Source organism: Fukomys damarensis, unplaced genomic scaffold (genome assembly GCF_012274545.1).
Source record: "Fukomys damarensis isolate Sample0158 unplaced genomic scaffold, DMR_v1.0_HiC HiC_scaffold_4, whole genome shotgun sequence".
Taxonomy (NCBI): domain Eukaryota; kingdom Metazoa; phylum Chordata; class Mammalia; order Rodentia; family Bathyergidae; genus Fukomys; species Fukomys damarensis.
This window is the reverse complement of record NW_022900916.1, coordinates 37,100,459-37,128,260: the sequence shown is the minus strand read 5'-3', so window position 1 is coordinate 37,128,260 and position 27,802 is coordinate 37,100,459. Positions and strand designations below refer to the sequence as shown.

The following is a 27,802-nucleotide window of genomic DNA, read 5'->3' as shown; positions in this document are numbered from 1 at the left end:
TTTTACTTTTTCCTTTCTAATCTTTAGTCCTTTTATTTTCCTTTTCTTGTCTTACTCCCTTATCTTGGACATCCATTAAACTTGTGGGTAGAATTTTACTTAACAGTTATGTCATCTATAAATAGTTTTACTTTTTCCTTTCTAATCTTTAGTCCTTTTATTTTCCTTTTCTTGTCTTACTCCCTTATCTTGGACATCCATTAAACTTGTGGGTAGAAGTACAGATAGTGTACATCCTTGTCTGACACCAGCCCCAGCTCCAGCCGTGCTCAGGATGAACCTAAGGACTTGGGTGTGCTGTGCAAGTGTGTTACTTGAGTTACATCCTTTTCCCCTGGGCTGGTTTCTGATCTTTAGTGAAAAGTAATTAGTATTTTCCTTTAAGTGTTGTCAGGTGTAGGCTTATTTAGGTTGTCATTTATCAAATTTACTTTGTATTGAATTTTATCAAATTTGGTTTGTATTGAATTTTATCAAATGCTCTGTCTACATTTGTTAAGATTATCATATGATTTTTCTACTTATTCTGTTAATGTGATTAATTAATTAATTTTTGAATGTCAAATCAGCCTTACATTCTCAGAATATATTTTACTTGATCCTGACTTATCCTTTTTATGTTACTTTGGTTTGACTTATTGTTTGCTGAGGATTTTTGAGCCTATGTTTAGAAAGAATATTGGCCTATCATTTTTAATGTTCTTATTTGGTTTTGATATCAGTTGTACTGGTCTCATAAATCAATTTCTTTATTCTCTGAAGGTATTTGTGTAGAACAGCTAATAAATCTTCATTAAATGCTTGGAGAAGTTCACCATTGCAACCATCTAGTATTCTTAATTTTTTTCATAATATCTAAATTTATATTTTCAATGACTATCTATATTTTCGCTTTCTGTATACTTTGTGTTCTGAACAATACAAAGGCTACCACATTCTTCTGCTTTCCCTTCTCCCAGCTTCCTTCTCACCCTGCAGTTAATTTTGCTGATACCATCTGAGATTGTTTTGAATGTTACTAAGAATTTGTGTTTCATTCCTACGTTTACCCGACAGTGCTTATTTAAACTTAAAGGTTTTTTCTGCTTACTCTTCTTGTGCTTTGTTATTCTTGGGTTATTTTTTTATTCCAGATACGTATCTTTTTTGTTTGTTTGTTTTTGTTTTGTACTGGGGATCGAACTCAGGACCTTGTGCTTGGGAGGCAGGTAGTGGAACCACTGAGCTAAATTCCTGACCCTCCAGAGTAATTCTTTCATCAGAAATCTGAGAGCAGGGGATTTAGCTCAGTGGTGTCACACCTGCTTCGCAAGAGCAAGGACCTGAGATCGATCCTTGGTAGTGGGTGGGGTGGGGAAGAAATCTGAGGGAAGCAAACTTAGTGTCTTCATACATCCAACAATGTATATTTTCACTCTCATACATGAATTATTAAGAATTTGAATGGGTATAGAGTTCTAGGTTTAAAAGTATGTCCTGTTGTCCCAGGACCACTTGTTGAAAAGATGACTCATTCATTTCTCACTGAGTAGTCTTGTCACACTGTCAAACATTGATGGGTCATAGATTTTGGGGATTACTTCCCAACCCTCATTTCTATTCCATTGATCTCGATGTCCATCCTTACTCCATTACACAGTATTTTGAATATTGTATCTATCTTGGTAGTAAGCTTTGAAATCAGGAAGTGATTTCAGTCTTCCTGTTTAGTTTTTTTTCAGGAGTGTTATAGAATCCTGAGTTCCTTGCATTTCCATGTGAAGTTTAGGGTTAGTTTGTTCATTTCTGCAAAGAAAAAAATAGCATTTGGAATTTTGATGGAGAGAATGGTTAATTCTCTCTGGTACTTAACATTCATGTAGTTTATGCTTTTTCATATTTGAGTCTTGGTTTTATGCTCATTCATCCTTGCTTGAGAGTCCTTGTTAGCTTTCCTGTGAAGCTGCATCTGTTTATTGTAGCAGGTCCTCACTGATTGTGGGTGGAGATAAGAGGACAGTGAACATGTGATGAGCTATCCCAGTTGCCGGTCTTCTTTAGTGTAGTTGTCATTTATTTGGCCTGAATATTAATGTCCGCACTGGGCTCTGTTTTGCCTCTCCGATCAAAGTGTTCATAATCATTGTTCCTACCTGGGAATACAACCTTGGGTAATTTCTGTGCTAGCCCCACTCAGTCATGCTGTAAATTTTGTTTCAGTTCTTCTGCAGTCTTCCAAGTCTGTACTTAGTTTACCTTGAGAACTTCTCCCCAACCTCTTGGCCTAGCCTATTACTCTGGAAGTATAGGACTGTGATTTTGTGCTTTAGCCTGATTTTACCAGCTTTTCATCTTTTAGTGATTCCTCATAGCTAGTCCGCTTGGAGCATTTCTATTTTGATTAGGGAAGGTGAGTTTGCTTGTAGTATGCTCAGCCACCATCTTCATTCAGTCAGTGATTTTGTTGTGTTTACAGGGAAGTAAGCTTAGTAAGAAGGAAAAAAAATTTTAAATAACAAAAATTTGATGAAATCATTGAAGAAACTATGTTTTTCATTTTTAAGATTGCTTTTTAAGCAATCACTATTGAGGATTGGCAGTTTGAATATATGAGAATGAAAGAACAAAAACCTTAAGTTTTAAGTTCGAATCAGGAGTACACTTATGTGTGGGCCGGGGATTCAGCTTAGTGGTTCCGCTGCCTGACTCGCAAGCTCAAGTTCCCGAGTGCGATCCCTGGTACTGAAAAAATAAAAAATAAAAATAAAGGAGTATACTTATGTGAAGTTGAAGAGGCATATGTTTCTTTAAAAATAAAAAGTAAATAAATATATATTTGTTAGTGTTACACTGCTGTGTTGCTGGTTTCCGTTCTTCTTGCTCTTTGGGTGAGGAAAGAACACATGGGGTTCTCAAGTGCCCACTTTGTCTGAATAACCTCCACAGAGTCACTGTTAACCTGTGCTCTGACAGAGTTCTGCTGGTTACTGAGAGAGCTACATGCCAAAGATATTTGACAGAAGCTCTGAGAAGACACAAAAAGGATCTTATTTTTCTCATGTGGTGCTAGAGATCAAACTTGGGCCTTGTACATGCTGGGCAACACCCAGTCCACAAAAGGATTTTTAATTACAGCTTTGGTTCAGTAGTTTTCAAAGTTACTCCTTCAGTGTTATTCTAAAGTAGTTTTAGATTCCATATGGGTTCCTAAATGGTATAGAAGGGCTAATTACCACAATCCAAATCATAACTACGGTTAACACTTTGGCATCACTTTGAAATACTTTGGTTTCTTTCTAGTACTTTTAAAAAAATCATACTATAACAAATTTAAGTCACAGGGTATTATTTTTCTTCTAGTCCAAAATTAATATCTACTCAATGAGGAATCTTGGAATTAAAAAAACCGTAACAACAGAAAAAACAACACCCAAAGATAACCACAATTAAAACCTGATGTATGTCTTTCATGTATTTTTTATGAAAATATACTTTTTGTTTAAAATGATATCATACTCTAATACTACTTTGTAACTTGTTCATTTGCAATATATGTGAATATTTTGTTATATTAACAGTCCTAATATACTTTTTAAGAAGTGTATGGAAATGAACATGTTTAAGTATGTCTATTTAACATACTTAGTCATCTCTATTGGATATTGAAAGTGTTTCTAAATTTTTACCATATAAATAATACCATAGTTAATATCTTTGTCCATACAATTTTCCATGCCTCTATGATTGTTTCTTTAGGAATAGATTCCTAGAAGTGGAATAGCTGGGTCAAAGGGTATGTACATTTTAACGCTTTTGATCATCAAAATGTCAAGTTTTGAGCTAATCACTTGTTATATTCTGTCTTATATTGCAATATAATTGTTTTATGTGTCTGTCTTGTCTTCCTAATTGGAATATAAGCTTCTCGAGGGTGAGGGAAGTCTTTGTACATCGTAGGTACCCCTCTGACAGTACGGCTTCCTGTGCTGGACTCAGTAGACATCAACACATATCACACTACTTCAAAGCAGCGGTTCTCCAGGTTTTTGGATGTCATAAACCTGACCAAAAAAAAAAAAAAAAAGAAGGTTGCAGATTTTCTATTTTTCCAAGAAAGGATGTTAAAAAAACCCAGTTACCATTTTCTGTCATCATCTCCTAAAGACTATTTAACAATAAAAAGTTTCTAATCTGTGAGAAAAAGGATAGGCCTTTGAAGAGAAAATTTTAGATTTTTGAAAAACTCACTACTCATATTTTTTTTCATTTTATACTGGTGTAAAAATCTTCATCTTAGCCCAAAAGTGGACTGTAGATCCATATTTGGGATCCACTGATTTAAAGGATTTAGAGGATTAAAGCATAAATCCTTTGCAAGATTAATAATTCTCCTTCTTACGAGTCTCTCCCATGGTATTAACTGCACATGTATAGGTGTGTCATTTCATTATGAAGAATTTGTGTATCTCCAGGTACAAGTTCTACAGTAAGCAAACTAGACCTTGTTGTTTAAGATCTGAATATATTTCCAAAGGCCACCATTAAAAACTATTCTCTTTGCAGGCAATTTAAGACAGGGTGTTTTAGAGTCAGAATGCCTAGGCTTGAATCCTGGCTCTGACATTTAGTCACTTAATTTTCCTTTACTTTCCTTATAAAATGATGATGATGATAATATCTTCTTCAGGGTGGTTTTGTAGCCTTTGTTGCAGCAGTTGCATCAATATAATGTGATTGTTTACACATCTGCCTGCCTTATCAGAGGATGAGCTCTTAAGGTTAGGAGTCATTACCTTCTTTTGCAACCCTAGGTCCTAGCATAGGAGCTCATGCATAGCAGGTGCTTAATAAAATGACTTGGATCAATACAGGATTGTTATTAGAATTATATGAGGTAATATATGTGGAAGCTCTTAGTAAACATAATGCTATACAAACATGTTTTTATGGTCCATAAGATCTATATTTGGGAGCTATCAGTACTTTGGAAGAGAGAAAATTTACTCCATTTAATAGTTCCATAAATACATTGCACTTCTGTTTTATAAGAAAACAAGTTTTAATTTTTGGGTTAATGTGGAGTTAATTTGCTTCCTGGGAAGGCAGATGAACTCCCCCTCTCCACCCCATGGAAGTACCAAGATAGTAAGTAAATGTTTGTTTTATTTGGATACTGTAATATAATTTTAATAAGATCAGCTTATTTCATGTTTAAAGATTGGTACCCATTGCTTTATAGCTAATAAAAGAAGAATACCAAGCTTTGAAGAGAACAGGAGCCTATGTTATACCCAATTAGTTTTGGGTAGAGCTCCTTGACATGTGCTGACTTAACATGTCATTGTTTCTTATGTTCATAACGCTCTTGGTGACTTTTTGCCACAAGATGGCATTGGTGATTATTGAGTACACATACTTTTGAATCACAGTCATGAGAAAATGGTGCACATAATTGTATTCTTTTGGGGAAAGAGATGAACACCTTCATCACTGCTTATATATTAATTTAAATTTAACCTCCAAAACAGAATTAAATGCTACATTATTTCCTTTCTGTATTCAAGTATTGTTTTGTTTCCTGTTTTTCTGTCTTAATAACTACAATAACTATGTATTATTTGCCATGTGCTATATGTGTCTGACTTATTGCTGATAATTGTGGTAACAGGTAAGAAGAAAATACGATGGGACCCAGTTAGGAGGCGCTTCATTCAGTCCTGTCCCATCATAAGGATCCCTAACAGGTTTTTGAGAGGTGGGTGATAACTAGCAAGAGATCTGTGCTTCGTATGGGTTAAAGAGAACTTTGAATGAATTTCTAAACTCAAAACTCTGTTATTTAAAAATCTGTCTTAATAGCTAAAATTGGTTTAAGAAAAGTCTAGAACTTAGTTTCATAATGACCATTGTTGGAATTATAATTTTAAGTTTGGGAAAGTTAGAATCTCTTAATGTATATTAGTTGGTAGAAATAAATTATCTCACTGATCCAGTGGTATTCCACTGTAACCACATTAGAAAAAACTTTGAGGTGTTATTTTAAAAAGAAAATATTAAATTATGTCATCATATAAAATAAATTTTTCTTATGTTAAATACTATAAATAAAAAGAAGGAAATACTTGTACAAATGATTAATGCCATGAACTTACAAAGAGCTCTTATAAATCAATAGTTTTAAAGTAAATGGCTGCTAGGAAAAATAAGTAAAAGGACATGAATAATCAATTCACGAAGAAGTACCACCAAAAAATGTAAACATTTATTTTTGCTATTGTTATAAACATAACAATCAAAACAATACAATATTTTCCCCTATTAGAGTTACAAAGACTAAAAATAATACCACTGAGGGCAAGAGTTTTGAAAAATAAAGCTTAAATACTGAAGAAAGTATGGGCCAGGCATGGTAGTGCACGCCTGTAATCCCAGCACTCGGGAGGCTGAGGCAGGAGGATCCCTGTGAGTTCGAGACCAGCCTGGGCCACATAGTGAGTTCCAGGTCAGTCTCAAATACATAGTGAGACCCTGTCTCAAAAAAAACAAAAGAAAGTGTGAATTTTATGTACCCTTTCTGGATCCAATTTGGCAAAATATATCAAAACCTTAAAATGTTTATATCCTTTGACCTAGCAGTTCTTACTTTTTAAAATGTCACATTCTTCCCTACTTTTTGTTTTTCTTATTTATTTATTTAGATACCAGAGATCAAACGCTGGACCTCGTGCTTGTAAGGCAGGCGGAGGAACCGCTGAGCTAAATCCCTGGCCCTACTTTTTGTTTTTTTACCAAAACATACTCCACGTTGAGAAAAAAGAAAATCGCTGAATATTGAAAACTCTGGTTTATACTATTTTTCTAGATCTGCCAAGGGCTGGGGATTTGTCTGAGTGGCACCATGCCTGCCTCAAAAGCACAAAGCCCTGAGTTCGATCCCTAGTGTGTGGGGAGGTGCGGGGAGAAAAAGAAAGACCTTGTCTCTAGATCTTCCAAACCTCATTAAGAATGTTTAGTGTTGTAACTTAGATTTTATTAAATTATGTACAAGCCACTTTGTCTAATTTTAACTGAAGAAATTAAAACCAAAGCTAGGAAAAAGTCCTATAGCTGCTATATACATTCCTGTATTTAGTGTCTGACCTATTTTTAGTAGCCAAGTTCCAGAACATGCAAAGAATAAAACCTAGCCTAAATTAATCAAAATAAGATACTTAGGGTTGTATGCCATCTTTTATAAATAATATTATAATTTATAAATAATATTATTGCTAAAAATTAAGGGGTAATTTTAGTAGTATGTGACAGGACGTACATTGTACACATGTAGACAATTCTATAACATTTTTCTTTTTTCTGTTTATAAATTAAAATGCTAATTTATTGATCCCCCCCCCAAATCTAGCGGACTACATGAAGAAAAAATTAAGCTTTATAATTTATTGTTAATGGTATTTAATTATTTAAATTATAGTTCTGCTTACTAAATATAAGCATGATGAAATAGTTTAATTAGGATATAGAATTGAGCATCATAACATTAAAATATAAACATAGGACCCCAAATCTCGGACTACATGAAGAAAAAATTAAGCTTTATAATTTATTGTTAATGGTATTTAATTATTTAAATTATAGTTCTGCTTACTAAATATAAGCATGATGAAATAGTTTAATTAGGATATAGAATTGAGCATCATAACATTAAAATATAAACATAGGAACAAAGGAAATAGTGACATAACTGATTATATCTGGATGAGGAATTTTATTTTCTTTTTTATATTCTGTGTTTTTCAATGTTTTAATTATTGGAAAAAAGAGATTGCACAGGTAAGTTTCATACCCTTGGTTACTTGTAAGCCTTAAATTCAAACTGTGGCTGAGAAAGCTGGTCTTAGTTCTGCAGTTCTGCAAAGAAGAGCAAGGGAGGAGCACACTCAGGATTAGCAATGTCAAATCCAAGCCCCTGAGGACATCCTTTAAATCAGAAGTCTTATCTTAGTTCTCACCTTCTTTGACCTATTTGTAGTGTCCGATGCTGTTGACCCCCTTCTTAAATTTTTTCTCTTCTTTTGGGTTGCATTACTGCATGGTTCTAGGTGTTTTCTTCAACCTCTTTGGTTGTTCATTCTGTTTGCTTCACTAGCTTCTTCCTACCCACTAAAGATGGGTACTTATCTGGCATTCTTTTGTCCTCTCCATGATTTCCTTTAGTTGTCTCATCAACTTTCTCAGGTTTAACTATCTTTGTTTGTTCATGTGTTCATTCATTCTTTCAGTATTTCTTGATTGCTTCCTATATATCAGGTACTATGTTAGCTGATGATGTAGATTACAGAGAATTGGGTAAACCGAGGACTACAGAACAATGTGAGCATAATTCTTTGTGACAGGTGCCCTGATGAGGTAATGTGGCACAGGAGCACACAGAACAGGTTCCTGGCTCAGCTTGCAGGGATGAGGATGAAAGAGAAGTGGCCCTTGGGATGAGTTTTCAGAAATGACGTGCCTCAGAGTGGGTGTTATCAAGGGAGGGCTGGAACCTGTCAAACCAGGGGGACCAAGTAGCTTAAGAAAGGCATTTAGGCAGAATTGGGCTTGGTGCTTCCAAAGATCTTATTAAGTTCAGCACTGTGGGACAGAGGTGGCTGAAAGCTAGTAAGGGTCAAATCAAGTGTGTATCTCTCGAGGGGAGTTTTCAGGACCTGCTTTTTGTTCCTTAGCTTGTAAAGAGATTTAATTGAATGAACAAGTACAAAATCATTGTAGCTATCAAGGTGAAAAATGATGGAGCCTGCAAATAAGGTGTCATAGTAGGAAGGGAGAGTAGGGAATCACTTTAAAGTATGGAGATGTTCAATCAGATGAGACTTGATGACTGAAGAGGAGGAGGGAAGGGTCAGAAATGGCTTCAAGCTTTCTGTATGGACAACAGTGCTCTTTACTGGGTATTGCGTAGCTGGACAGGGGAACGGGTTGTAGGAAATACGATAAATTCAGTTTGATCTTTGCAAATCATTGATAGCTTACTTACCCTTTAATGCTTAGTCTAAAAGTTATTTCTGGAAAACCTCTTTAGCAGGCCTATTTCCTCTTTGATTCTAGTATTTATTTCCTGGGAAATTGCCTTGGTAGGCCTGTCCCCTGTGTTCTGATGGTGCCCTCTGTGTGCCTACCTGTACCAACACTTAATGCACAGAATTACATGTGTTCTTTATTTTCTGTGCTTACTGTTAGACTGTAAGCTCTGAAAGGGCAGGGACAGTGGGATCGTGCCTCTTACTTATCTCCAGTTTGTAGCACAGTGCTTATAATAAGTTTATCAGAGGTGTTTGAGTCAAATTGGGTTATTAAGAAAGCCACTGTCAGGAAATAGGATGGGTCTAAGATTTTAGATGTTCTTAGCTTCTTTTTTGGTGATGGTAATAGTTAACTAGAGAATTGTTGAGAAGATGAAAATGCTGTTAATTTTTCTTTTTCTTTTTAATTTATCTATACTTTTGAAATAGATACTTCTAAGCCTCTCATTTTGGGAATCCTTTATATTACCTCTGCTGATGGTTAAAGACAGTTTCATAGGACCTTTTTTTCTGTCAGTAGATTCCTCTATAGACCCTGCATCTTTTCTACATGGCATTTCAGTCAATTAAAAGTGTGGTATAGTGCAAAGAATTCTGGTGTAGTGGAAAGTGTTTCCATCATGAAATGAAGGACTGAAAGTACTCATTTACTTTTCTCTGCTTCTCAGATATCATTAAAAATGATAAAACAGATGTAAGACAACAAATAAATCATAATTGTATTTTAAAAACAGAAAGGGGAGGCTTTAAAGGTGGATTACCTGTGTCTGAATACAAGCTCTTCCATTTGCCAGTTATGTGACCTTGAGCAAGTTGCTCATTCTTTTTTTTCTCGGTTTCCTTATCTGTAAAATTAGGATGATGGTAATAGTACCTGTCTCACAGAACAGTGGTGGTGAACCTATGACATGCATATTGTTTTTCTTTTAAGACAGAAGATGGTAACATTTGAGTAGTTTTTTCTAAACTAAAACCTCAGTATTCAGGTTTAATTGCAGTGTTGGAACTTTGTGAAAATCAGTGTGTTTTGGGATGCAGTTTGGGTACTTGTCTCTGAAGAGTTCGCCATCACTGTCATAGAGTTATTGTGAAGATCCAGAGAGACATACAGAGCATTTAGGAGAGTCTTTTACATTGAGAAAATGTTGAGCCAATTTTAGCTGCTATTATTATTTGTATTGTTAAAATTTCAGGAATTTTGAGGAATTTCAGCGTGCTCAAAAGCAATTTGAATTCCATTGATTTTTTTTTTTTTTTTTTTTTTTGATACAAGGTCTAACTATACAGTTTAGGCCAGCCCTGAACTCACTGTGTAGCCCAGGCTGGCCTTGAACTCTCTGAAATCCTCCTGCCTCAGCCTCTCCCAAGTGCTGGGATTACAGGCGTGCACCACCACGCCCAGCTTTTGGTATAACTATTTTGAAAACATTTTTGTGTGTCCTAGTATGGTACAAATTCACTTTAAGACCCAGAAATTCAATATTTTGAAAACATTTTTGTGTGTCCTAGTATGGTACAAATTCACTTTAAGACCCAGAAATTCAATTTCTAGATTTACAGCCAACAGAAGTATGGACCTGTGCACCTGAAAAAATGTACAAAATGTTTATAGTAACATTACCAGCCATAAATTTTAAAGTACCCAAATATCCATGCACAACTTAGAATGGACAAATAAATTGTGATACGTATTCATATAAAGGCATACTATTTGGTGATGGAAATAAACCACTTCTGCCACCCTCAGCAGCATGCATGACTTTCAGAAACATTACTATGAATGAAAGAGCCCAGAAAGACTTTGTACTATATCGGTCTAACATGTATTTCAAAACTAGGCTAAAATAAAAAGTATTATTTGGGGGTGCATACTTAGGTATAATAAAGCTTTTATAGCCAAAGTCAAGTGTGCTGGTACATTACTGTAATACTAGCATTCTAGGAGGCTGAGGCAGGAGAATTGCAAATTCAAGCCTAGCTCCAGCAATTTAGCAACTTAGTGATATCCTGTCTCAAAATTTAAAAATTTTAAAAACATCTGAGTTCGTAACTCAGTGCAAAGGTCCTCGGTTCAGTTACCATAATGCCCCCTCCAAAGGTATTTTATGATTAACATAAAATTACTAACCTCTAGAAATGAAGAGGGTGGTCTGGTGGTTTCTGAATGCTGGCAGTATTGTTTCTTGACCTGGAAGATCATTACATATTCCCTTTTTAATATACAATTGTGTTTATGTACTATTCTCCCTACTTCCCTTCTCCCTCTCTCCCTCCCTCCCTCCCTCCCTCCCTTCTTCCTTCCCTCTCCCCTTTCCTCCCTCTCCCTTCCTTTTTCTTCATACTGGGAATTGAACCCAGAGCCTTCCCATTGAGGCACAACTTCAGAGCATTTTGAATTTTTTAAATTTCAAGACAAGGTCTTGAGGGCTGGGGATTTAGCTCAGTGGTTCTGCTGCCTGCCTTGAAAGCACAAGGACCTGAGTTACATCTCTGGTACCAAAAACAAAACAAAACAAGGTCTTGAGCCAGGTGTGGTGCTACAGGCTTGTAATCTCAACACTCAGGAGGCTGAGGCAGAAGGATTACCACAAATTTGAGGCCAACCTGGGCTACATAGTTGACTTCAAGGCCAGCCTGAACTACCTAGTGAGACCCTGTCTCAAAATGAATGAAAAGGTTATAGTTGTGTCACTAACTTGCCTAGGCTGGGCTTAAATTTGTGATCTTCTTACCTTGGCCTCCCAGAGTGCTGGGATTATAGGCATATGCTCATGCCCAGCTCTTATATTATTTAATTTTGAAACAGAGTCTTGCTAAATTGCCCAGGCAACTTGAGATACTCTAATCTCAGCCTTCTCAGTAGCTAGGATTATGGGTAAGTGCCATGGTGACCAGCTTTTTTTTTTAAATTGAGTTTATTGGTACATTTTAGGTATACAGTACAGTTACATTCATTATTGGGCTCTTGTACCTTTACATGACAGGGCTTGGTTCTCATTTTTTCCCTTGTCCCTGCACTCCCTTCCCCCCCCTCCTCCTTTTTTTTTTTTTTGATAGGGTCTCACTGTGTAGTTCAGACTGACCTGGAACTCACTATGTAGCCCAGGCTGGTATCGAATTCACAGTCATCCTCCTGCCTCAGCCTCCTGAGTGCTGGGATTACAGACATGCACTACCATGTCCGGCTGACCAGCTTTAATGTTCTCTTTCTTGACTTTCATGATGGTTATATGTACTTTTTAAAATAATTTAAATTCTACGCTTATAGTTATGTTCATTCCTAGAATAAAAATTTTTTAAATGAGGTCTTTTTTGGGCCGGGGATTTAGCTCAGTGGTTCTGCCACCTGCCTCACAAGCACAAGGACCAGTGTTTGATCCCCAGAACAAAAACAAAAAATAAACAAAAAAATGAGGTCTTTTTCATTTTCAGAGGTAACCATTATTAATAAATAGATGTTTTTTTCTACATGCAACTTATTATTATTAATTATTATTATTATTATTATTGCAGCTCCAACAGTTTATTCTTGTTTTTGTTTTTTGAGACAGGGTCTCACTATGTAGTTGAGACTGATCTGGAACTCACTATATAGCCCAGGCTGGTCTCGAACTCATAGCGATCCTCCTGCCTCAGCCTCCTGAGTGCTGGGACTACAGGCGTGTGCCACCACACCCGGCTTCCAACAGTTTATTCTTAATGTTGATAGAAAAATAAAATTCATGGGCTGGGGATTTAGCTCACCGGTTCGGTGGCTTGCCTTGCAAGCACAAGGACCTGAGTTCAATCCCCGGTACCAAAAAAAAAAAGAAAAAGAAAAAGAAAATTCATTTTTTTTGGAAATTATTAGGTGCAATAGAATGTAGAGTGTCTTAGGAGAAGAGAAAAAAATGATTATTTCAGTAAAATTGGAGAAGTAAGTTGAGACAGTATTATATATATTATATAGTCATATAAATATACATTATAAATGTTATATATTATATAACTACATATGGCAGGAATATATCTAAATAAAACAAATCAAGGCCAAATGGAGTTTATCTGTGGAATGTACTTAATTTGCCATAGGATTTTACTAGGCCAAAGGAAAAATGGTAAGAGCACTTCACACTTGAGTGTGTTCATTTTGTTAAGGGCATCGATTCATGCCCTTATGATCCATGTACTTTTCTATATATTTCAATACATTTTTTAAAAAAATCACATCCTTTTCTGGTAATGAAAAGTGTTCTTAAGTATCTAGGAATAAAAGAAAATTTATTTGTGGAATATTTATAAGAAACTAATACTATATATAATAGGAGAAGCAGACCGAAGTCTTCATCTAAAAGATGAGATGAAGGTCCCCACTGTCATCTCCACTGTGCATCCTTGTTCTGGAGGTTTCAGCCATAACAACAGGAAAAACAAAAAACAAAACAAGAAAAAAAGGAAGGAGGGAAGGGAAATAGAGGGAAGGGAACATAGAAAAAGCTGAAAGTTCTTATAACAAAATTATTTGTTTATAAAATTCAATATAATTAATTAACTGATAACTACTAGTGGAATTCAGAAAACAAAAAAGATAGCTACATGATTGGAAATTATAAAGTATTATACTTAGAAATGAAAAAAACAGTGAAACTATACTGAAGCCTATTTTAAAAAGCAATAATAAGTGGGTAGAGATTATGTTCTTCATGAATTGTCCCAAATAAAATTCTCAAATGATTTTTTTAGAGATTTAATTTTTACTTTGCTATAATTTCAGACTTAAAATAAAATTGTAAGAAAGGGTTAAAAAAAAATTCCCCGTATCCTTCAGGGAGCCAAATGTTAGCATTGCAGTATCTCATTTACTTTACCCTGCTGCCTCTTCTTGTCCTCCCCTCTTACAGTGCATTGTGTGTATGTGTGTAAGTAAACGTATGCATACATACATTACTTTTTTCTGTCTCAACCATATGAGAGTAAATTGCTGATGTGATGCCCCTTGACATCTAAGTACTTTAATGTCCCTGAAAAAGAAAGGCATCATCTTACTTAACTATAGAGCATGTACCAAAATCAGGACATTAATGTTATGAATAATAGATAAAATTAAAATTGGTGTCTAAGTTGCAGAGCTTATTCCTGATATTGCCAGCTATTACTGTCATTTATAGCAAAAGAAAATCTTGAATTGTGTGTTGAATTGTCCTTTATCTTTAGCCTCCTTCAAGTCTTGCACAGTTTCCCAGATTGTCTTTGTCTTTTCTGACATTTAAATGTTTGCAGTATATACTAGTTATAGAAAGAACCTTAGTTTGGGTTTTTCCCATGTTTCTCATGATGACACTCAGCTTGGGCATTTTAGGCAGGACACGACACCACTGCTGTATATTGTGCTTATCTTATTGCTCATAATGTCAATCAACTTGTCTCATTACTAGTGAAGTTAACTGTGATCACCAGGATAAAATTCTGTCTGCCCAAGGGACATTTTTATAGATTTAACTAATTAGAAAATTCACTGCAAGAGTAAATGGAGAAGAATAGCCAGGATGTTTTCATAAGAAAATAACACAAGGGAGACTTTGTCCTAACAAACTCTAATAATTGTTTCAAAACTCTAATAATGGAAACAATGGATAATGCTATAGGAATAGGTAAGTGGACAGTGAAACTGAATAGAGTCCGGAAGTCAGGCATATGTGCAATATTTTCATAAGGATGCATAATTATATTGTGACAACTATCTCAATTATGCTTTGATCAGCACTTGAAACTAATTCACAGTGGTAACACTACAGTGTGTAAAAGCAAATCTCATTGCTGCTCTTATAGACACTAAAGTGACTATGCCCTGCAAAGCCAGTGAGTCTTTACGTAGACATCTCATGTAGGATATGAAATCCCTTACATAACCAAGTAATATCCTGGGTTATCATGAACGGATTGCTTTTGGGCTGAGTGGTTTGGGCTCTGGGAGGAGTACAAAGTTCTGCCTACTGATCAAAGGTGAGAAAAAGCTGAACTAGAAACTCCTTGGCTTTTTTGTCTGGGTTTCCAGGTGTATATCAGAAGACCTGTCTTTTCAAAAGGGGGTAATATTTGGAAAGAAGTGACCACTTAAATGATTAGTCTTTTAGGCTGTTTGGTATCTTTCTATTAATATTTCTATTAATATTTTTAGGACTAAAGAAAAAAATTTTTTTTGGTACGAGGGATTGAACTTGGGACCTTGCACTTGCAAGGCAGGTAGCAGCACTACTGAGCTAAATCCCTGGCCCAAGACTTATTTATTTTTTAAAAGGTCTCATCACAAATGTTCATTGGTGTGTCTGGAGGTTGCTATATCTTGTGAGTAATAAACTTATTAAGCAATGAACATTATGTGCTACTTTATTTTTAAGCTGCTACATTTAAGATTGTGATGTTGCTTTATATTTATATATAACATTTATATCTATCTATCAGATAGATAGACAGATAGATAGATAGATAGATTTTTTTTTGTACTCAGGACCTCAAGCTTACCAGGCAGGTGCAGTGTCACTGAGCTAAATCCCAGCCCAATATATTTTTAAAAAGAAATACACTTTGATCCAGGTGTGGTGGTGCATGTCTGTAATCCCAGCACTCTGGAGGCTGAGGCAGAAGGATCACTGTGAGTTCAGACCAGCCTGGGCTACATAGTGAGTTCCAGGTCAGTCTCAACTACATAGTGAGACCCTGTCTCAAAAACAAAGCAATAAATTTTATATCCAAGGTGATTAGCCTTGAATTTCGGGATCTTCCTAATTCTACTCTACAGTGTGTCAGTTTAGTATGTGACAGAAGTAGCATTTCAAATAAGTAGAGTAGAAGCAGATTTCTGTAAGTGGCTTGGGAACAGCAGTCTGTCCCTTGGGTGGGAGGTGGGTAGTCCCCTACTTCATATAATACACAAAAGCGAGTTTTGGGTATATTTAAATGCTGAACATAAAAATCAAAGCTATATTATTAGAAGTGATAATTTTATAATGATGTTGAAATAAATTACATATAAAGCAAAGAAGAAAAAAGCAAATGTGCCATAAAAGAAAAAAAATGACATCCAATTGCACAAAAATTCCTATGTTAAAAGATACTATAAATAAAATTAAAAGACAAAAAGCAGGCTAGAAGAAAAATATAGTAAATAATTTCCTCAAATCTGTGAGAATACAAAATAATAGAAAAAGGGACAAAGAATGGGTTAAAAATGTTAAGACAGTTCCTAAAATGTAAGTACCAATGGACAATAAACTTGTGAACTAGTAAAATTGGAGAAATGTAAATTAACCTGGCACCAATTTGTACACCTCAGATTGGTACAAATGAAAAGGTTAAAAAAAGGACATGAACTAGATGCTTCTGAATACAAAGCTGAGAATATAAATTGGTTGTCTTTTTAGAGAGCAATATGGCTCTATAATAATATTGTAACCCTAATGATTTTAAATGTACATTTCTTTGACCCAGAAATTCTATTTCAAAAATATACTCATACATTTGCTTATGAATATGTACAGGAAACTTTTAATAAAATTATTTGTAACAACGAACACATTGGGAATAATCTAATAATCTGTCACAGTATCTCAGCTAGCTTCTTTCTGCCTTTGAGATAGAAATTTAAAACCTGTTTCCCTGGTTCCTGAAAGTTCCTGCTTACTCCCTGTATTTAAGAGCAAGTGCTTCCCAGTAGCCTGAATAAGATAAAAGAGCAGAAAGACTGTGAAGGTCCCTGTTGCTTTTGCTATCTTCCTCCGCCAGGAACTGTTGCCCCTTTGCCATCCCTTCCTTGGAGCCAGCCGATTGTGGACTGAAACCTCTACAAACTGTAAGCCAAATAAACCTTTTCCCCTCTAAAACAAACAAACAAACAAAAAAAAAAGCAAGTGCTTGTGACATGAAAGAGAAGATGGCTCTGACATCCCAGGTACCCAATCTCTCAGCGACATGGTTTCTTCTGGATACCTGTTTACTTCTGCCTATAGTGTACTTCTCATTTTTCACTTCTATATTTTTTAATGGGAATTTCTGAGGCTGGTAACCCAATTCTGTTGGTGATTTTTATTAGCAGCAAGTAATTTTTAGGGGAGTTTGCATATAGAAAATTTGGCGGAGCATTAAGAGAGCTACTTTAGAATAAAACAAAATTTCATTTTTGGCAAGTTTAAAGAGCCCATACTACATTGCATATAATGAAAATTAATGCTTCATTTCCATGGCATTTGCCCTGACAAATTCCCTTGATTTATTCAAAATGAAATGACTAATGTGTTAGTCATTCTTGGGCTGTAAATATGAGAAAGAAATCTGTATTTCCTGACTAGAGATAAAGAAGAGTTAGTTACCTCTGTACTCCAGCTATAAAACTCCCTGACAGGATATTTATCAAACATTGATCAGATGTTCTTTATCCAGTAGTTTTGATTTGCATAGATCCCAAAATTATTAACAGAAGCCAGCAATTGAGTTAGACCAGCAATGACTGATATTATGTGAGCCACAAAATTTAAAGTTTGTTATTAGCCACATTAAAAAAGTAAGTTGGATTTGGTGGTGTATACCTATAATCCTAGCACTCTGGGAGGCTGAGGTAGGTGGATCTCAAGTTTGATTCCAGCCTGGTCAACTTGGCAACTTACTGAGACCCTGTCTCAAAATAAAAAGGGGTAGGGATGTAGCTCCACGCAAAGGCCATGGGTTCAATCCTCAGTACCTTTAAAAAAGAGAGAGACAAAAGTGACAGAACTTTTAATATTTTTACCCAGCACATTAAAACTATTTCAACATGTAACCAACATAAAACTGTAATTTTACATTTTTCTGAAGGCACTAAGTCAGTGGACATTTTGTATTTTTAATGGACATGTCAGTTTGGACTAGCCATATTTCAGTGGCTGTTGCATTGGACAGAACAAGGCTAGATTGCAAGCTCCAGAGGACAAAGATATGATTATTTTATCATTGTATCCCCAGCCCCTGGCCCAGTAACAGTACATAGCTGGTGTTCAGTAATACTTTTGATTTAATGAGTGAATGAGAGGATAACTTTTGTAAAGAACCATCTTTTCATTGAGTCTCAACATATAATCAATGCGAGTAAGTTATATTTGTCACACAAATAGTTGGCTATTTTAGTCCTTATGGACTGAAAACCTCTACAAACTGTAAGCCAAATAAACTCTTTCCTCTCTAAAAATCCAAAAAAGTACAAGTGCTTGTGACATGAAAGAGAAGATGACTCTGACATCACAGGTACACAGTCTCTCAGCTACATGGTTTCTTCTGGATACCTAGAGTTTACTTCTGCCTATAGTGTACTTCTCATTTTTTACTTCTGTATTTTCTAATGGGAATTTCTGAGGCTGGTAACCCAGTCTAAATTTCTTGTTTTTTCTTTGGTACTGAGGATTGAACCCAGGCTTTCACACATGCTAACCACATGCTGTACCACTGAACTATATACCCTGAGTTATATACCCCTAGTCACATCTGTCCCGTAAGCATAATACTATAATCTCAGAGTTCACAGAGAATTGGATACTATTTTGGTCATCCTGTCACTGTTTTCTTTGACCTGCACTTAAAGTCAACAAAACTCTTTGACCTATTGTGTATCTTCAACTGTTTGGGCATTGTGGGTAATACTGTGGAGCTGTGACTTACAAACTCAGTTCATTCACAAGGGCTTATTGTAACTCAGGTTGGTCAGTTGAAGGCTCAAGCTCCTCTATATAGCCTTCAAAGTCTCTCTCCTGTATAATTTTAGGCCACACTTTATTCCAGGCATGTCTCAGCCCAGGATTTCCTAGTTAATCCCACACCGAAAAGGATGTTGTAATGTTCCTTCCAGAACTTTTTAAGGGTTAAATGTATCTGAGGCCATCTGGAACCACAAGCAGCTGCCATTCAGGCCATAACTCAAGACTTTGGCTGTAAGTTAAAACTAAAATTCTGGTCATACCCAAGTTATTTGTATGTCAGGTTGGTTGTAACTCGAGGGTCCACTGTACAGGGTAATTGTTATACATTATTTTTGCCGTGGGAGTTTATAATTATTTAGAGAAGAAAAACTGATGAAATGGGAAAAATTAAATGAAAATTAGTTAACTCCTTGTTCTGTGTTTTTGTGTGCTCTAGGTTTGATTATAGAAAGGTGAGTACAGGTTGGATGAGTTGCATGCCTGTTAATCCTAGCACTTGGGAGGTAGGGACAAGAAGATCTTGAGTTCAGGGCTACCTGTGTACCATAGCAAGAGTAGTTAGTGGATATCTTGTCTGAAAAAAACTAAAAGGGAAGGAAGGGAGAGAGAGAAGGGGAGGAAAGATAAGCACGTCCCTCTTCTTTCAGATACCTTACAACCTCCTATATAGACCAGTACGCATTTTAACTTAATCAGTATTTAAAATCTGTGAGGTACAGTAATAATGCCCCACATACAGATGCAGATGAGAAAGCTAACTTAGTGAAAGTCACTGACTTGCTCAAGATAGCACTTAGAAAGACCCTGGATTCAAACAGATATTATGGGAGCTCTTCCTCCTTCTTCCTCACTGTTCTCTGTGTTTCCAAAGTCCTAGAAAGATAAATTGAGTTCTTCCTTTAAGGTAAATCGTAGCTCATTAGTAAATATGCCGATTGTAGTTTATCTGATATATTATTATTTATATAATTTTGGTATAATCTTGTTAATTGTACATGTTTACCCCACTTTATGGTTCAGACAGTCCTGCACCAGAAAGGCCCTAAGGTCTTGTTAGGGATAAATACCAGCATGGACCAGACTTGCAGGAATCTACACCACTAGGAACTGAGGAGCAGGGAGGCTAGGCTAAGGTGTGAGGCAAGGACTCTTTCCAGACAGGGGCTGACTGATTGTGGTGGTAGTGGTGTGGGAGACTGATAGGTTAGTAGGGGAAAAACTCTGAAGTGCTGGGCTGTGGACTTAGTCCTTGAGCAGTACTGAACGATTGAAGACAGGACTGATGTGGACCAGTGACTCAGTAGTTCACTGGGTGTTTAGTTGCTCTAAATTATGCAAAATTTCTTTTCAGTTCTTGTTTAGAAGTAAATCCTAGAGAGTGGGATTTTAATTTGAAAAAATATTTAAAGCCTGTTAGGTTGGTTATACATTTTTATTGGTATAATAGATGTTTATTAGGTAGATCTAGTGTTACCCTAAATATTAATTAACATTATACTAGTATCTGTTACATATGAAAGTAGATTGATCTTTTGGGTAACAAACAATAGCTTCTTATTCCATCCTTTATACAGTATATTTAAGCATCTTTGGTTCTGTAGCCATACAAGGGTTTCTGTAGACTGGTATAAAAGATTATAATGATAACAAATAATATAAAGTTTTGAGTTTTTTAACCTCAAAAATAATCTTGAAGTAATTTTTAGTGAAATAGTTGCTATTTAACCATCAGAAATTTTTATCGTTAAATGATAGAGATAGCTTTTCTTAGTAATGCTTATAATAGACTAAAAGATGTTCTTTGAGATAAATATATTTTTTGTTAAATGCCTGGAATGGTATTTAAATTCTAAATTTTGCTATGACCTCTTAAGAGCTAGTTTTCTTTATAAGTATATAATTATGTATTGTGGAAAAGCCATAGATTTTATGTGTGTATATTTTTATTTATACATGACTCATTCATATTTTTTATCATTTATGTAGTTTTCTAATGTTCATAGTTCAGTTTCCCTAATATTCCATAGTTCAGTTTTTTCTTCTTGAAGGAAATAAGAAAATTTGTCCTGTTAGCTTTTGGATTTCTAAACCTCTTCTCTTTCTTTTCTTGAAAATTCCAAGTTGTCAGCCATTTTCTTGGATATATTATGCTGTTATCTCCCTTTGTAAAATCTTTTTACAGTTATCAAAATTTAAAAGTAGCCATATGAAGTAAAAGTGGAGATTAGCTCCTTAAAATCTTAAGTAGTATATGTGAATATATAAAATAACCTATGCAAATTAAAAAATACATCCATTATAAATCTTCCCTGATTTCCTTTTGAAGCTCAAATGTTTGTGCTTTTAATCTGGTTGGCCACTTGTGGAAAACTGTTGTCTTCTCTCCTAGGCCACAGACCTCCACCAGCACGCAGTGGACATCGCTGTGTGGCAGATAATACCAACCTCTATGTGTTTGGAGGGTATAATCCAGACTATGATGAATCAGGAGGGCCTGATAACGAAGACTATCCTCTCTTCAGGGAGCTGTGGAGGTATCATTTTGCAACAGGAGTGTGGCACCAGATGGGCACCGATGGCTACATGCCCCGGGAATTGGCATCTATGTCACGTGAGTGCTAGGATTATGAACTTTTGACTTCCAGAAACGTCGAGAGGCCAGGTTCAATTGTCACATGTTCCTTGTTTAATTTTATAGTACTGTAATATGACCAAACCCAATTAATAGGCATTTTATTGCAGTAAAATGTACAAAATATAATAATACAGCATGGTGATTCAGAATCACTTAGATCCCGAGTTTGAATCCAGCAGTATACCATTTGCTTGCTGGATAAATTTAAGATTTATTCTTAACTTGTAAGTGGAATTAATAGTATCTCACAGGGTTTAAGATAAAGCATCATATATATGCTAGGCAAAGTGCAGTCCATCAATAAATAAGGTTGCAGTGGTAATAGTTATTGAATAGAGTACTTCACACATATTATCTATATTATTTGTATAACATTCCTGTGATGCAGGCACTGTAGTGATTGCCATTGTACAATTGAAGAAACAGGCTTTAGAGAAACCCTGAGGGCAACAGCTTAGGGTGCAGGCTCTGGAGCCAATGCTTAGAAGTGAATACTTCTTTGGCAAGGCTCCTTTAGGATGCCACGGCAAGTTGTTTAAACCACTGTTAAGCTCTGTTTCATCTTATATAAAAAGGGCGAAGATAATGATTCCTTCCTCATAGAAATGTTATGAAGATTAAGTCAGGCAAATTAAATAGCTTTCTTGAGGTCACAGTGGAATTTAAACACAACTCTTGCTGGCTCTGGAGCCCAGACTATTGACCACTACATTGTATCAATTAGAAAATTGCTTTTAAAAAAAAAAGCCACTGAAAAGATAGGGCGGCACTATTTTGAGTGAGAAAGTGTGCATGAGAGAAAGTACGTGTGCTGTGGCAAGAAAAGAAGAAATAGAGGAAGAGCCCCAAATTTACCTTTAGGATATTGGTATGTTTGTTTTTATATAGTAAAGGATTAAAATGTCAGAAATCATAATTGAAAATGTAGAGATCGTCCACCTAACAAATACAGAATTATTCTTTTATCTCTTCATCCTGAGACCCACAGGGTTTTTGCTAAGGCAAAGATGATGCTTTATTTTCCTTTGCTTGTGGTGTACTTAAACTGTTTTGAGCAGGAGTGGTCTACCCTAGTTAACTCAGCATTGCTATACACTAATGAATTCCGCAAACATACCTCACAGTGAGCTGTATGATTCAGTCCTGCCAGTAATAGCGAACCTTTTAGAGATGAATGCCTGTACCGCAACCCAAATCTCACTTACTTATTGCAAAATGCCAACAGTGCAGTTAAACCTGAATATCGAGGTTTTAGTTTAGAAACTAAAACTTATACATTAACATCTTTTGTCTTAAAAGGAAAAACAAACAAACCACGTATGTGCCTTAGGTTTGTCACCACTGGTCTACAAAGTGTGAATGATACACCATCTACTTTGATGCCAGTGTTTGTAGGAATTTTTGAGCTTTTCAGGTATTCCGGGTTTGTGTGGGAATACAGTGCAGTACATAAATGTAATATGTGCTTCTTCTCCCCAGTCGTGCTACATGGAAACAACCTGTTAGTGTTTGGAGGTACGGGCATCCCATTTGGTGAGAGCAACGGCAATGACGTCCACGTCTGTAACGTGAAGTATAAGAGATGGGCTTTACTCAGCTGTCGGGGGAAGAAACCCAGTCGTATATATGGACAGGTACCAATTTATGACCAATTTGTGAATATATGTGCTCACATTTTTCTAATCTGGAGGCAATGTCAGAATATTTATATTAGTACCAAGATTTTTTTAAAACAAAGAATGAATTTAGTGTGGTTGGTTTTTGATTTTTCAATTCTGATGTAAAATTATAATTTGCCATCCCCCTTGCCTTGTTTCTAATACCTGTAGGGTCATGGCCAGACCTGTTTGGAAGTTTCTTTAAATGTTTTAAACTTACCTGCACCACCATCCCCACGTGGGGATGGGACTCTGTCTAGTGTGATCTGGGTTCTGTCATTAGAGTGCTAGAGGTCTATGAAAAGCTTTCTTTCTGAAGTAGTAGACTAGATGATCCCTATACTTGGTTAAGAGACATTTATATGAACTAAAACATTATGTAGAGATTACTTTAAGTTCCAGGACTTAGGTTTGCAAAATTATATCCAGAAAGATATGGCAATACCTACCATACAGCCTCTGATCCATCCTTTTACAGTAGAGGGCCAGACTTAACTATGCTTTGTGATCTTTCTCAACTAGCTGGCTTTGCACTGATAAACAGTTTCTGAGCTTTCACTTTGAAAGGGGACATAGTGTATCACTCTGGATCCTACCACATGAGGCACTTGAATGCTAAGAAGTAAGCCCAAGGCCTGGATTAAGCTCAGCGATTTCACCACCTGCCTCGCACGCACAAGGTCCTCAGTTCGATCCCTGGTACTATAAAAAAAAGGAAGCCCAACAAGTAGCTGAACTCACATTGAAGAATATTCAGATAGAAAATGTCAAGATACTGCACCACCAACTTGACTTCCTGCCTATAGAATTCTGGTGATTTATTTCCATATCTGTTGCTGGTTCTTGAGAGTTTTTTTTTTCGGTCTTTTGAGACAGGGTCTCACTGTGTAATTGAGATTGACCTGGATGGAACTCACTATGTAGCCCAAGCTGGTCTCGAACTCACAGCAATCCTCCTGCCTCAGCCTCCTGAGTGCTGGGATTACAGGCTTGCGCCACCACGCCCGCCAAGAGCATTTTTCTTTAGACTGCTTAGGGAAAAAAGCAACTTTCAGTGGATATACTAATGTCTGTGAGCTATGTTCTTGGCTAGCACTACTAAGAATCATCTAACCCCTTGCATGTAGGTAAAATTTATAAAGCTGTACAAGCTTACTCTAAGTTCTCTAAAGTCTTATTCCTCGAGGTGTCTGGTATTTTTGTCTTTTTTTTTTTTTTTTTTTTTTTTTTTTTTTTTTCTTTTTTTAGGACTCAAGTGATCCTCTCACCTCAGCCTCCTGAATAGTTGGGACTACAGATGCATACCCTGACACCCAACTTTACAATTTGATATTTTAAGAGGTTAAAAAGAACAAGAGAATTTCATGAAACCTAATTTGAGGGTATTTATCAGGTTTACATGTTTAATCAAAAGTGTTAATGAGTCGTTCTTGTTTGCCTTCCCTTGTTACCAGGCCATGGCCATCATCAATGGGTCCCTTTATGTCTTTGGAGGGACAACTGGCTACATTTACAGCACAGACTTGCACAAGTTAGATCTCAATACCAGAGAGTGGACACAGCTGAAACCCAACAACCTGTCCTGTGACCTGCCAGAGGAAAGGTGAGCTCCTAGTGTGAAAGTGTAGTCTGTCTTTCTTGTTGAGATTTGACTATTTTCAGAATATTGGCAATATGAAGAAAACCCTTTGGCCTCAGTTAAAATAGCTAACAGGCTGTTAGATTCTGGTTAGTAGTAAAGAAAGATTTTCTGGTGAAAAAATTGTATATTCTCTTAAACTATGGAATTTTTTCATGTTATTTTTCTCTTATACTTTTGAAGAAGAAACAAGTGGTAGCAGTTACAACTAAAGTTTATACTGGTGATCAGTGAATGTTGATTGGTTAGAAGGAAAGATAGACGGGTGTGTGAGTGGAAAGAAAGGTCATTTCTTTTAAGTGCTCTGTTAGACACTCCAGCATCATGTGGTGTTTCAACTTTTCATTGTTATGACAAAAATATTTGATATAAACAGCTTAAAGGAAGAAAGTTTTATTTTAGCTCGTGGTTTCATGGTTGGCTGCCTCAGTTGCTTTAGGCCTGTGGTGAGGAAGAACATCATGGCAGAAGGACATGGGGAGGAAAGCTACTTACCTTATGGCAGCCAGGAAGTAAGGGGGCCAGAGAGGAAGAGGTTGGGAGAGCTGTATTTCCCAGGCTCATGCCCCCATGCTGCACTTGCTTCAGTTAGGCCCCTCCTAAATCTTCATCACCTTCCAGCAATGCCATCAAGTTATAAATCCTATCAGTGGATGAATCTGCTTATCAAGTTAGAGCCCTAATGATTCAATCACTTTCAAAAACTCATGTGTTTAGAGATAGGCCTTTTGAAAGGGATTGATCCAAATCACAGCATATGATTCTCTCTAGTTGCCTTCTGTAGGAGTCCTAGACCTTTCTGTTATATACAGAGCACATGAATCCACTTGTCAAAAAATAGGCGTTTGAAAGGAAAGTTTATTCCAGTGAACAGGGACTAAAATCGGGAGATTCTAGCAGCTAGCTGGAAAAGATTTCATCTGTGGGTGGATGGGCACAGTAGGAGAGAGATATTAGCAGCTAGCTAGGAAAGGAATTAGGCTTATATAGGCATTAAAGGGGCTAAGGAAAGTGGGAACAAACAAACAAAAATTGCAGAACTCCTATGAGAAGACCTGGAAAGGGGGAAGCTGTTACTAGAATGATTGTTATGTAATTTATGTTATCAGCACTGGGACCTTCAGGGCAAAAAAGGAAACAGATTAAATTTTTAAAGCATTTTCTCATAGTTACATTCTTAAAGTCATTTTATGGACATATTATAAATTTTCTCAGATTCTAGCTAGACTGCCTGGATAAGAGTTCTGATAGGTGTTTCATATTATAGTCATAATTTCCTGCCAAATAAGTATTTTTATTTGGAAACGCATAGTTTAGGGTCTCTGACTAACTATAGCTATATCACTTTTTAAAACTCTTAAATAACTTCTCCCTTACACAGAGTTATTGCAAAAAGATTATTAAAAATATAGAAAACCCAAATAAGCCAAATGAAGAAAAATTTTTAAAACTGTAAACTCAGAAAGATAATCAGGGTTAACATTTAGATTATATCCTTATGGTCATTTTCTGTGCATATTTGTATATCTGTAAGTTTTTAATATTATAGTCTGTTTTGTGTGTAACTGATTTTTTGGTTGATGACATAAAAAATTCTCATTAACCATCCTCCATGGCTGAATTCTTATTGTTTGTGTATTAATACATTTTATGTATATTATATAATACATTGAAGTAATTTACCATTGCTAAACAGCTTATTTCTAATAATTTATTATTATAAAGTGACATAAAATATTATAGCTAAGTCTTAGGTAGATCATTTTTCACTTAATTATAAGCATTATCTTATTACACATTTTCAGATACAGACATGAAATCGCTCATGACGGGCAGAGGATTTATATCTTGGGAGGTGGTACTTCCTGGACAGCGTATTCCTTAAACAAGGTATATTAAAAAGAAGAAGAAAAAAAGGAAGAGTGAGGATAGATAGAGGTGTATATCTTACTAAGCAGGATAAGTCTGCTGTTTTGGGTATTTTAATTTTTGAGCAGCTCCCCGTCAATAACTTTTGTGTAGTTGTTCTTCATACTATGAAGTTGAACTCTGCACCCCTAACAGCTGCATTTATCACATGCTGAAAATACTGCATGAAAATTATGTCCTGATGCTGGGTGAAGAAAGGAAGGTGTAGTAGCTTGAATGGAGCAACAGACTAAAATTGTAACTGCAGTTCCTAGAATGTCACATTTATCTCATCATCAATGCTGTGTATCTAAAAAAAATCGGCATGTTTAGGGCTGCATGTCACTAACTTTAGAAAGCTGAGCTCTGAAAGGCTTTTATTCATGTATCCCTGTGGCATTTCTAAAATGTCATGGTTACACATCCCAGGGCAAATCTAGATTAGGCTGCGAAGCTCCTGGTTTGCCTTGGAACCTTAATGGTCTCTTGAAGTTTTGTCAAAACTGCATTCCAGCATTTCCTTATCAGCGCTTGCTTTTCCTGTTATAAAATGATACACATTCACTGTAGAAAATGTAGAAATCTTTAGAGCAGCACACAGAAGAAAACCAACAATAACATGTACTTCTCATTCCAACCTTTTCTTCATTTTTTGATGAATTTAAAAAATTGCTATCATATGTGCGGTTAATATTCAACTACTCATTTAATGTTTGGTTTACATTAGTATTAAGATCAGAGAAAAGCAAAAGATAACCAAAAGGGCTTTTTCACCAAGAATATATATTTGCAAAGTTGATGTTAAAAGTCCAGTTTTCTGTATGGGAAATCTGTGTACCTTCTGCTCAGTTTTTCTGAAACTGCTCCAAAAAATAGTCCATTTTAAAAAATTCATTTTCAGGCTAAAGGGATGGATTTTTAAAAAATCTTTGTATATGTTCTTTTTTTCTTCCAGATCCATGCATACAACCTTGAAACAAATGCCTGGGAGGAAATTGCAACAAAACCCCATGAAAAAATAGGTAAATTAAGAGTATTGATTCATTTGTCTTTAGCAAATGTATTTTATACTTTTGTTAGGGGAGGAAAAAAAGTAATTTTCTTTAATTATATGGCAAATAAATTACCTGTTGAACTGGTAAATTATATGGCAAATAAAGTATCTGTTGAACTGGTATTAGAAATCACTTGTTAAAAAAAAA

At 35.9% G+C, this 27,802-nt stretch overlaps 1 protein-coding gene across 2 annotated transcripts in view; it reads left to right on the top strand.

Moving 5' to 3' along the window:
* Klhdc10 (kelch domain containing 10) overlaps window positions 1-27,802 on the top strand; it is a 52,525-nt gene that overhangs the window by 16,479 nt on the left and 8,244 nt on the right. The window contains exons 2-7 of one of the 2 annotated variants that reach the window (XM_010633502.3): window positions 5,648-5,734; window positions 21,150-21,371; window positions 22,875-23,029; window positions 24,508-24,656; window positions 26,498-26,582; window positions 27,556-27,622. In XM_010633502.3, the coding sequence (XP_010631804.1) occupies window positions 5,648-5,734; window positions 21,150-21,371; window positions 22,875-23,029; window positions 24,508-24,656; window positions 26,498-26,582; window positions 27,556-27,622 (765 nt within the window). The remainder of the gene's footprint in view (window positions 1-5,647; window positions 5,735-21,149; window positions 21,372-22,874; window positions 23,030-24,507; window positions 24,657-26,497; window positions 26,583-27,555; window positions 27,623-27,802) is intronic. The other variant, XM_010633503.3, reaches the window with a different exon arrangement.